Source organism: Brassica rapa, unplaced genomic scaffold (genome assembly GCF_000309985.2).
Source record: "Brassica rapa cultivar Chiifu-401-42 unplaced genomic scaffold, CAAS_Brap_v3.01 Scaffold0156, whole genome shotgun sequence".
Lineage (NCBI taxonomy): Eukaryota > Viridiplantae > Streptophyta > Magnoliopsida > Brassicales > Brassicaceae > Brassica > Brassica rapa.
Window position 1 is genome coordinate 99273 of NW_022610100.1, and position 12149 is coordinate 111421.

Sequence of the window (12149 nt, forward strand, 5' to 3'; positions counted from 1 at the left end):
TTCAAAATACTTCAATTGGTACACGCAAGAAGTAAGCCAATTCAGCAGCTTTTTGCTCAATTTCTCGTGTAGTAAAATTCTCATCAGTACGAATTAAAGGAATAGCCCCTTGACCTCTAATTTCCATATAAAGGACACGCCGGGCAGAAACACCCTCTTTAACTTCGATTCTGATCGACTGAATATCTTTCATAAGGAATCGTAAAAAGATGCGACGGCTTTTTCCAGGAAATCCCCAACGAAAAATACGTACTATCCCTTCTTTTCGGTCGAAAAGATCATAACCACTACCCACATTCCACAAAATAGTGCACCACAAATAGCAACTAATAAAGAGACCCGCGATCCCATAGAAAGACATCACAATCCCTTGTGGAAAAAAAAGGATTTCCTGAGATGCAACTAACGATATAAAATTTTTACCAAGATAACTGGAAGTTCCAACCAATAAGAATCCCAATGAACCTAAAAATAGGATAAAGGCCCAGCAGAAATTACTTGTTTTTCGAGACCCCGTTATAAATTCTATCCATAGAGATTCTGATCGCCAACTCATATATATTAGATCCAGTTATACAATTTTTTGGAATTGAGAAAATATGACTTTCCTTTTTTTGTTTTCAAAGTAACTCTCATCAACTATAACTATTTTGTTGTGAACCTTTACTTTAGGAATAATTTATATAATTGTTTATATCTAAAATAATAAAATCTCCTTCCTTTATATGATCCCCTATAACTATATACATACAAATAAATACATTGACTTGAATTTCATCCAGCGGTCCGATGATGATCCATTTTTTCAAAAGAGCGCAAATTGAGTTACCCCATATAATACGTTTACACATGCATAAAAACTTTTTTTAGTTATGTTTGTAGGAATCTATGTGTTATACAATATTCTACCAAATGGGTCTTATCAAATCGAAGTTTTTAAAATAAAAAGGGGAGTTATACGATTCGGTCTCATCCGATCTAAAAAATCTTATTTTTTTGAATATGAAGAAATAAAGAAGCCATTGCAAGTGCCGGAAAGACTAGGCCTACTAAAGGCACAAAAATAGAGGGTAAGTTGTTGAAAGTTGTCATAAAATGGGGTACCTCAATTTAATATTTGTACCTGTTATTGTTATATTCTGAATTCTAAAGATATCTTAGAATATCTTGTAGTTTTATTATTTCTATTATATATATTATATAATTATACTAAGTATCTTTAAGTAAATATATATCGAATACTAATATACAACCTAATAGAAATATATAGAATAGAACCTACTAGAAATAGAATAAAAAAATAGGTACAAGAAACGCCAAACTAAATAAATGGACTTATTAATCTTTCAAAATAAAATAGATGTATTATCATAATCTACCTGTTAGATTTATTATTCTTTTTGTTCTTTTTGTCTTCTAATAGTCATTAATAAAGAAAAAATTTTATTCCATTAAAATTTTATACAAAATTGATTGGAATCTGATCCACCAACAGGGAATTTTCGGGAAATGCAAAACGATGCAAGACTCTCTATAGATCTATATCTCTATTTGAATTATCTATCCATATGCAAGCAAGAGAGGAAAAAAACTTTGTTTTATTTTTCTAGTCGAATTTGAACTTCCCGAAAGCAAAAATTCACTTTTTATCTTGTTGATAAAGGTTTACTGAGTAGTAAACAAGAATATCGATAAAAAAATGATTCTAAAGAAAAATGAATTTTTCAGGGTTTTCGTTTAATTATGATAAACTAACTGTTTTATTTGATTTCATTTTTGTTCAAAGGAAAAAAAGCATGGAGCTGAAATAACTCACTCACAACACCTTTTAAAGGATTACGTGGTACAATTGCATCCAATAAGCCCTTACGTAATAAAGATTCAGCTGCTTGTGAACCTTCAGGCACGGCTTTTTTCAATGTTTGTTCAATTACTCTTTTACCCGCAAATGCAATATAGGCATAGGGTTCGGCAATAATGATATCCCCCAACATACCAAAACTTGCTGTCACCCCACCGGTAGTAGGAGATGTAAGAATTGATATATAGAATAACTTTTTACTTGATTGATAATCACATAAAACCGAAGAAATTTTAGCCATTTGCATCAAACTTAAACTTCCTTCTTGCATTCGTGCTCCTCCGGAAGAACACACTAAAATAAGAGGTAAACATTGATTGGTAGCATACTCGATCAAACGAGTTATTTTTTCGCCTACTACGGATCCCATACTACCCCCCATAAACTGAAAATCCATAACCCCAAGAGCTACCGGAATACCGTTTAATTGACCTGTACCTGTTTGAATAGCGTCAGTCAACCCTGTCTTTTTTTGAGCAGAGGCAATACGCTTTTTATAAGGTTCCTCCCTCGAATGAAATTTAATGGGATCCGCAGAGACCATGTCTTCATCCATAGGATTCCAAGTACCCGGATCAATCGAAAGCTCAATTCTCTCTGAACTGGTCATTTTCAAATAATGTCCACATTCTTCACAAACATTCATTTCGACTTTCTTATACATTAATCCATAACAATTGTCGCATTGAATCCACAATTGATTGTAGTTTTTAGTTATATCGAAAGCCTTAGAACTCATTAAATTATTACGATTACTATTAGTTCTTATCTTGTCATTTTTGCTTTCACGAATCTTTCCACTTCCACTACAAATGAAATTATAAATGTAACTTTCATTGGAATTATTACTATCGCTTAAAAAGTGACTATTAATACAGATGTGAGAACGAAAATAAGAGTCAATGCAACTATTAATGTGATTATTACAATTATATTTAGTATCCTTAATGTAAGGATCATAGTGCAGATCGTTGTCACCTTTAGATCTATTATTCAGATAACTAGAACTACAATAACTATAAAAAAAAATTTCTAGGTCACTCAAATCATTGTTAATCTCAAATTTTTTCTTTTTTATATCAAAATATATAGAATAACTATTTTTATTACTATCCCTAACAAAAAAGGTGTCATCCGATATGAAATTCCGAATGTCCTTGGAGTTAACTAAAAGATCAACATTATTGTAATAACTAGAACGCTCACCCCAACCATAAAAGTTTTTATCCATATCATATATAAACCGGTCTTTACTTATAGTAGTCTTTTCAATAGGAGCAAAACTATCCATTGCTTTACTTAGCTCGCCTCTGTATTCCAATTCTCCCTTAGAAAACATCAAATTGAACCACGATTTTTCCATAGAGCTTCTGGCCTCTATTTACATGAAAATAAAATAACAATAGATGAATAGTCATTCAATGAAAAAATTGAAAAATGCAAAAAAAAAAATTTGAATAGTTCATTTTCTATTCAGAGTAAGCAAAGCATGTCAATGCAATTGCTAATTGCTAAGATTATTAAGTAAAAGCAATTGAAATTAATAAATTTCAATTCTAAATGAAAATAAGGATTTTCTTATATTGTGTAAAATTCTCATTAAAAAAAAGAAATATTTGTTCTTCGCTTATGAATATAACGATATGAAGAACTTTTTTAGTAAAATCTCGTATACTAATATAAAAAAAAGGTTTTTATTCCAATACGGAATGAAAAGAAAAGGACAACATGCAGAATGGGTAGAAGAAGTGGGGATACTTGGTTCAAGCCCTGACACGAAACTTAAAAAAAGAATAAAAAAATCCTAAGAATCCATATTTCGTATAGAATTTCTTGTGGACACTACAATACAAAAGTGTAGTTGTGTTTAATCTTCTTTTTTTTTCAGATTTTGTATATCTAGATTAAGTATGTATCTATCAAAAACAGTATATACACTAGATAAACTCGGCTCAATCCTTTTAGTAAAAAAAAGATTGAGCCGAGTTTAATTGCAATTAAACTAATAAAACGGACGTGAATTACTAATCTAATTTCTAGTCTTGGCCATCTAATTTATCGATGGTTGGGAAGTTAAATGTGATCTCCTTCCATACTTCACAAGCAGCAGCTAGTTCAGGACTCCATTTGCAAGCCTCACGGATAATTTCATTACCCTCGACTGCAAGATCACGTCCCTCATTACGAGCTTGTACACATGCTTCTAGAGCTACTCGGTTAGCTACGGCACCCGGTGCATTTCCCCAAGGGTGGCCTAAAGTTCCGCCACCAAATTGTAGTACGGAATCATCTCCAAAGATCTCGGTCAAAGCAGGCATATGCCAAACGTGAATACCCCCTGAAGCCACAGGTAGAACACCTGGTAGTGAGACCCAATCTTGAGTGAAAAAGATACCACGACTTCGGTCTTTTTCAACATAATCATCGCGCAGTAAATCAACAAAGCCCAAAGTTGACTCCCTGTCTCCTTCAAGTTTACCTACTACTGTACCCGCGTGAACATGATCTCCACCCGATAGACGTAAAGCTTTAGCTAGTACACGGAAGTGCATACCATGATTCTTCTGTCTATCAATAACAGCGTGCATTGCACGGTGGATGTGAAGAAGTAGGCCATTATCTCGGCAATAATGAGCCAAACTAGTATTTGCGGTGAATCCCCCTGTTAAGTAGTCATGCATTACGATAGGAACTCCCAATTCTCTGGCAAATATAGCTCTTTTCATCATTTCTTCGCATGTACCCGCAGTAGCATTCAAATAATGTCCTTTGATTTCACCTGTTTCAGCCTGTGATTTATAAATAGCTTCGGCACAAAATAAGAAACGGTCTCTCCAACGCATAAATGGTTGAGAGTTCACATTCTCATCATCTTTGGTAAAATCAAGTCCACCACGTAGACATTCATAAACTGCTCTACCATAGTTCTTCGCGGATAACCCCAACTTAGGTTTAATAGTACATCCTAATAGGGGACGTCCATACTTGTTCAATTTATCTCTTTCAACTTGGATACCATGAGGTGGTCCCTGGAAAGTTTTAGTATAAGCCGGAGGGATTCGCAGATCCTCTAGACGTAGAGCAGCCAGGGCTTTGAACCCAAATACGTTACCCACAATTGAGGTAAACATGTTAGTAACAGACCCTTCTTCAAAAAGGTCTAATGGGTAAGCTACATACGCAATAAATTGAGTTTCTTCTCCTGGAACGGGCTCGATGTGGTAGCATCGTCCTTTGTAACGGTCAAGGCTGGTAAGCCCATCGGTCCACACAGTTGTCCATGTACCAGTAGAAGATTCAGCAGCTACCGCAGCCCCTGCTTCTTCAGGTGGAACTCCGGGTTGAGGAGTTACTCGGAATGCTGCCAAGATATCAGTATCCTTGGTTTCATATTCAGGAGTATAATAATTTAATTTATACTCTTTAACACCAGCTTTGAATCCAACACTTGCTTTAGTCTCTGTTTGTGGTGACATAAGTCCCTCCCTACAAGTCATGAATTTAGAATTCTTGCAATAAAACAAAACAACAAGGTCTACTCGACATAAATTAGGAATAGATTTAATTAACCTTTTTCACAGGAATCTTTCACAAAATTATCAACTAATCAGAATGATTCTTTATTAGACCATGATATTTGATTCGCCAAATACATCATTATTGTATATTCTTTCATATGTATAGCGCAACCTAATACTTGTTTTTCCAGTTTTGAATCTTTGACTTTTTATAAATCGAAATATTTAATATTAAAATAATAATAAAATCACTCTTGACAGTAATATATGTTGTATATGTAAATCCTAGATATGACAATATGCGGAATTCATCCATGAAAATGAAAAACAAGGGGGGGGTTGATATCGATGGGACGCATAACCGGATATGCTAAAATGAAAATATGAAAAAAAAAAAGCTAATGAGATCGAAATAATGAATCATAAATAGAGTTCCATTTCGGAATTGGCTAGATAAAACAAAGTCTTGCCTATTATGACAAATAAATCAAAGACTTTCCACAAAAATTTTTTTTATTCATATATTTTTTATTTTAAAACTAGGTTTTGGTTAGTTGAGCTTGAAAACGACTATTCCTTCATTGAAATTTAATTAAGTAAAAAATTGAATTGCATATTCGCTTGGGTGGTACCAATGAAATCGAGTGCTTACTCCCATTTATTATTGAATTAACCAATGAATTTACTATACGAAGATTTTTTCTGTATTCGAAAAATTTCGCAACAAAATTGAACATATTTTTTATTATGAGAATAAATCCTACTACTTCGGATCCAGCGGTTTCAATACGTGAAAAAAACAACCTGGGACGTATTGCCCAAATCATTGGTCCGGTACTGGATGTAGCCTTTCCCCCGGGCAAGATGCCTAATATTTACAATGCTCTGGTGGTTAAGGGTCGAGATACGCTTGGTCAAGAAATTAATGTGACTTGTGAAGTACAGCAATTATTAGGAAACAACCGAGTTAGAGCTGTAGCTATGAGCGCGACCGAGGGTTTAAAGAGAGGGATGGACGTGGTTGATATGGGAAATCCTCTAAGTGTTCCAGTCGGCGGAGCGACTCTAGGACGAATTTTCAATGTACTTGGGGAACCTGTTGATAATTTAGGTCCTGTCGATACTCTCACAACATCTCCTATCCATAAATCCGCGCCTGCTTTTATAGACTTAGATACAACCTTATCTATTTTTGAAACAGGAATTAAAGTAGTAGATCTTTTGGCCCCTTATCGTCGTGGGGGAAAAATCGGACTATTCGGTGGGGCTGGCGTGGGTAAAACAGTACTAATTATGGAATTGATCAACAACATTGCCAAAGCTCATGGTGGTGTATCCGTATTTGGTGGAGTAGGCGAACGAACTCGTGAAGGAAATGATCTTTACATGGAAATGAAAGAATCTGGAGTCATTAATGAACTAAACCTTGCGGACTCCAAAGTAGCCCTAGTCTACGGTCAGATGAATGAACCGCCGGGAGCTCGTATGAGAGTTGGTCTGACTGCCTTAACTATGGCAGAATATTTCCGAGATGTTAATGAGCAAGACGTACTTCTATTTATCGACAATATCTTCCGTTTTGTACAAGCAGGATCCGAGGTATCCGCTTTATTGGGTAGAATGCCTTCTGCTGTGGGTTACCAACCCACCCTTAGTACCGAAATGGGTTCTTTACAAGAAAGAATTACTTCTACGAAAAAAGGGTCCATAACCTCTATTCAAGCAGTTTATGTACCTGCAGACGATTTGACTGACCCTGCTCCTGCCACCACATTTGCACATTTAGATGCGACTACCGTACTATCAAGAGGATTAGCTGCTAAAGGTATCTATCCAGCGGTAGATCCTTTAGATTCAACGTCAACTATGCTACAACCTCGAATCGTTGGCGAGGAACATTATGAAACTGCGCAACAAGTAAAGCAAACTTTACAACGTTACAAGGAGCTTCAGGACATTATAGCTATCCTGGGGTTGGACGAATTATCCGAAGAGGATCGCTTAACCGTCGCAAGAGCACGAAAGATTGAGCGTTTCTTATCACAACCTTTTTTCGTAGCAGAAGTATTTACAGGTTCTCCGGGAAAATATGTTGGGCTAGCGGAAACAATTAGAGGGTTTAATTTGATCCTTTCCGGAGAATTTGATTCTCTTCCTGAACAGGCCTTTTACTTAGTGGGTAACATCGATGAAGCTACTGCGAAGGCTACGAACTTAGAAATGGAGAGTAAATTGAAGAAATGACCTTAAATCTTTGTGTACTGACTCCGAATCGAATTGTTTGGGATTCAGAAGTAAAAGAAATCATTTTATCTACTAATAGTGGACAAATTGGCGTATTACCAAATCACGCGCCGATTGCCACAGCTGTTGATATAGGTATTTTGAAAATACGCCTTAATAACCAATGGTTAACAATGGCTCTGATGGGCGGTTTTGCTAGAATAGGCAATAATGAAATTACTATTTTAGTAAATGATGCAGAGAAGAATAGTGACATTGATCCACAAGAAGCTCAGCAAACTCTTGAAATAGCAGAGGCGAACTTGAGAAAAGCTGAAGGCAAGAGACAAACAATTGAGGCAAATCTAGCTCTCAGACGAGCTCGGACACGCGTCGAGGCTCTCAATACGATTTGATTTTGTAACTAGCTGACGTATAAAAAAATAGGATCCAAAAGCGAGAAAAAAAAAAAAAAAAGCTGGCTACAAAAACTTATTAGACACCATTGATCATGGTGTCTAATAAGTTATACCTACTATTGGATTTGAACCAATGACTCCTGCCGTATGAAAGCAATACTCTAACCACTGAGTTAAGTAGGTTATTTATCATCGTAAAGAGAAGGCACGGGGATACTTATCACATCGATAGGATTATAAATCCAATATTATTTCTAAGCAATACCAATAAACAACGAGATGAAAGAGATATAATGTTCGATCATATAATATTAATCTTGACAAGAAATTATCTACATGATAAGATAAAATGTGGATCATAAACACAAGGGCTATAGCTCAGTTAGGTAGAGCACCTCGTTTACACGTGCGCCAAAGTTTTTCAGAGGAGTCCATCACGCAATCAAACCAATTGATTGATCTTATTAATAAATCGATGTCTTACTCCATGACTTTTTTTTAGGAAAAAGAGGAGAACAATAGCCTGACATTAGGTCCTATTAAAGTACCCCATTTCGGTAGGGAATTAATAGAACCCATCATTGATTTGAGATATTGATAGGGTGAATACCCAGTCTACTTAATGCTAGGCAGAATGAGTATAAGGAACTCAAAAATGATCTTTTCGTCCTATGAACCTTAAGGTGTAGCAAGTTTCATATTTGATTTTTTAATCAGGATGTTAGAGACTATATTTAACTTAAGTTGATCTAGACCAAAAGCAAACCTACGTCAAGAGAACCCTTCTTTGAAACACTTTGGTAGTTATTCTGTATTGTATTAGAATTATAGAATTAAAAAATAATCAATCAGAGTACTTGGAACCATTTCTTATCTTTTTTTTTTAAGAAAAAATATGGTAGACTAACTGATCTTTCTATCAGTTAATGAAAGAGCCCAATGCAAAAAAAAATGCATGTTGGGTCTTTGAAAGAGTTCGAATCATTTTGATAATAATAAGTTCGAGCTCTTTTACCGAGCAGGTCTACGGTTCGAATCCGTATAGCCCTAACTAATAAATTTATTCTAATAAATGACATTCAAATCCAAATAATTGGATAATTTTTGACTTATTATTGTATTCTTTATTTCTAACTGGTTACTTTCAATTTGTTGGTTCATAAAAAAAACTCCCAGACCCTAAACCATAAGTCCTGGGGGTCGTTCAGAATAAAACGGAAAACCAAATTTGATTTCAGTGGATCCAATCACTATCTATCGATATATCTAGATAGATACTTATAATTTAGAATAAACGTTTTTTATTCATTCATTTTCATAGTCGTAAGTGGATTTTTTGATACGTCATAATTTTAAAAACGAAGATATTTTTATCAATTTGTTTTATTTTTAAATAAAACATAAAGCAAATTTAAGAAACAGAAATAAAAAAAATTACTAGTTATTAATCATATTAATATTATATTATTAATATGAGAAACTATTAGTAATAGAAACATGGAAATATTAAGTAATAAGTGTACTGAAAATAAGATTACAATCAATAAATCTTAAAAGGAGACGTCTACCACAGCAACCAAACGAAAATAAATGATTCGATTAACCTGAATTTTTGTTTTGACGCAAGAGTTATATATACCTTGCCCAATCCACTCCGATTGGAATTGACTAAGCGGGTATTTTTTCCACATTCATAGGAGTTCGTCTATGTTTCTGCTTTACGAATATGATATTTTCTGGGCATTTTTAATAATATCAAGTGCTATTCCTGTTTTGGCATTTCTAATTTCCGGGGTTTTATCTCCAATTACGAAGGGGCCGGAGAAACTTTCTAGTTATGAATCAGGTATAGAACCGATCGGGGATGCTTGGTTACAATTTAGAATCCGTTATTATATGTTTGCTCTAGTTTTTGTTGTTTTTGATGTTGAAACCGTTTTTCTGTATCCGTGGGCAATGAGTTTCGATGTACTAGGGGTATCCGCTTTTATAGAAGCTTTCATTTTCGTGCTTATCCTAATTCTTGGTTTAGTTTATGCATGGCGAAAAGGAGCGTTGGAATGGTCTTAGTTCGTTTCCTGAATACTTGTACAATAACAATCAAAAAAAAGTAAAAAAAAACCATTGAAACAATTATGAATTCCATTAAGTTTCCCGTACTTGATCGAACAACAAAAAACTCAGTTATTTCAACTACGTTAAATGATCTTTCAAATTGGTCAAGACTTTCCAGCCTATGGCCGCTTCTTTATGGTACCAGTTGTTGTTTTATTGAATTTGCCTCATTAATAGGCTCCCGATTTGACTTTGATCGTTATGGGCTAGTACCAAGATCAAGTCCTAGACAGGCGGACCTTATTTTAACAGCAGGTACAGTAACAATGAAAATGGCTCCTTCTTTAGTGAGATTATATGAACAAATGCCTGAACCAAAGTATGTTATTGCTATGGGAGCGTGTACAATTACAGGGGGGATGTTCAGTACCGATTCTTATAGTACTGTTCGAGGGGTTGATAAGCTAATTCCTGTAGATGTCTATTTGCCGGGTTGTCCACCTAAACCAGAGGCTGTTATAGACGCTATAACAAAGCTTCGTAAGAAAATAGCTAGAGAAATCTATAAGGATCGAATTAGACCTCAACGGGGTAATCGGTGTTTTACTACCAATCACAAGTTTTTTGTTGTACGCAGTACACAGACTGGAAATTATGATCAAGAATTACTCTATCCACCATCATCTACTTCAGAGATCTCTACTGAAACATTTTTTAAATACAAAAGCCCAGTATCTTCCCACGAATTAGTGAATTAGGGAGGATTTGAGAGAATAAGAAAAAAATCTTCATAAATTAGAACTCATGGTAAATGTGAAATACTTAAATTTATATAAAAAAGGTGTGGGGGAAATAAAAAAGATGCAGGGCACTTTGTCCGTTTGGCTAGCCAAACGCGGGCTGGTTCATAGATCGTTGGGCTTCGATTACCAAGGAATAGAGACTTTACAAATAAAGCCCGAAGATTGGCATTCTATTGCTGTAATTTTATATGTATATGGTTACAATTATTTACGTTCCCAATGTGCCTATGATGTGGCACCAGGTGGCCTCTTAGCCAGTGTGTATCATCTTACGAGAATAGAATATGGTGTCAATCAAGCGGAAGAAGTTTGCATAAAAGTATTTACTCACAGGAGTAATCCCAGAATTCCATCTGTTTTCTGGGTTTGGAAAAGTACGGATTTTCAAGAACGGGAATCTTATGATATGTTAGGAATCACTTATGATAGCCATCCGCGGCTGAAACGGATCTTAATGCCCGAAAGTTGGATAGGGTGGCCTTTACGTAAGGATTATATTGCCCCCAATTTTTATGAAATACAAGATGCTTATTGAATGATAAAAAATTTGAATGATAAAAATGAGTCTTAGTTTCTACAACTACGGACCTTCGCGGAATATTTCGAATTCGAGTCGTTTTTAGATCAAACAAACAGAAGAATTAAGGTCTTATTCATATTATTATAGATAGCTTAATCTCCAATTTGAAAGATACTTTTTTCCTAAAAGCCGAGCCAATAGGATGAACTAAAAAAAAAAAAAGAGTTCTGCATTATGAACTTTGTATCGCGCACATAACTTAGTCAACTTTAGTCACATAACTGGGAATGAATAAATAAGATTGGAAAGCAATACAATAAATGGGGGGGGGTTAAAATTCTATTTCTATTGTATCTAATCTAATGAATCTTGGGGGTATTTCTGCCCTTCAACGATAGATACTATAGATAGATATAGATAGATAGATATAGATCTTTTTTTTTTACTTTTTTTTATTCTTTCAACCAGAACTTTCCTTTCGAATATGTATTAGGTATAAAGTCTTATACATTTTTTTTGAACGGATGGATCCACAACATGAACAAAAAAGAGAGGGGGATAAAGGATTATTGCACTTTTTTTACTAAAGATACGTTTAATTTGAAGACTATAAACTTATCAAAATTAATCAATCCTATGCCAAGAACCAGATTTGAACTGGTGGCACGAGGATTTTCAGTCCTCTGCCCTATGCCAAGAACCAGATTTGAACTGGTGACACGAGGATTTTCAGTCCTCTGCTCTACCAAA

The 12149-nt window shown here is 34.9% G+C and overlaps 2 protein-coding genes and 1 non-coding gene across 3 annotated transcripts; 1 reads left to right on the forward strand and 2 right to left on the reverse strand.

The window, feature by feature from the left end:
* Window positions 1–1779: 1779 nt before the first annotated feature.
* On the reverse strand, window positions 1780–5598 carry LOC117129780 (ribulose bisphosphate carboxylase large chain). The gene has a single exon (XM_033283032.1). It carries the CDS (start codon window positions 5356–5358, stop codon window positions 3898–3900), a length of 1461 nt encoding a protein of 486 aa, XP_033138923.1. The 5' UTR covers window positions 5359–5598; the 3' UTR covers window positions 1780–3897.
* A 33-nt stretch (window positions 5599–5631) lies between these two features.
* On the forward strand, window positions 5632–11508 carry LOC117129781 (ATP synthase subunit beta, chloroplastic). The gene is made up of 2 exons (XM_033283033.1): window positions 5632–7606; window positions 7672–11508. The coding sequence occupies exons 1-2, from the start codon at window positions 6127–6129 to the stop codon at window positions 8016–8018; spliced, it is 1827 nt and encodes a 608-aa protein (XP_033138924.1). The 5' UTR covers window positions 5632–6126; the 3' UTR covers window positions 8019–11508.
* Window positions 8132–8204, reverse strand: TRNAM-CAU. Its single transcript has one exon. It is a non-coding gene; the product is annotated as a tRNA-Met (tRNA).
* Window positions 11509–12149: the final 641 nt, after the last annotated feature.

What these genes read in the sequence shown, in the direction of transcription:
- LOC117129780 (XM_033283032.1), bottom strand. Translation starts at nt 5,358, where the DNA reads ATGACTTGTAGGGAGGGACTTATGTCACCACAAACAGAGACTAAAGCA.
- LOC117129781 (XM_033283033.1), top strand. Translation starts at nt 6,127, where the DNA reads ATGAGAATAAATCCTACTACTTCGGATCCAGCGGTTTCAATACGTGAA. An exon ending in TACGAACTTAGAAATGGAGA is followed by an intron (nt 7,607 to 7,671) that starts GTAAATTGAAGA and finishes TTTGGGATTCAG; the next exon opens with AAGTAAAAGAAATCATTTTA.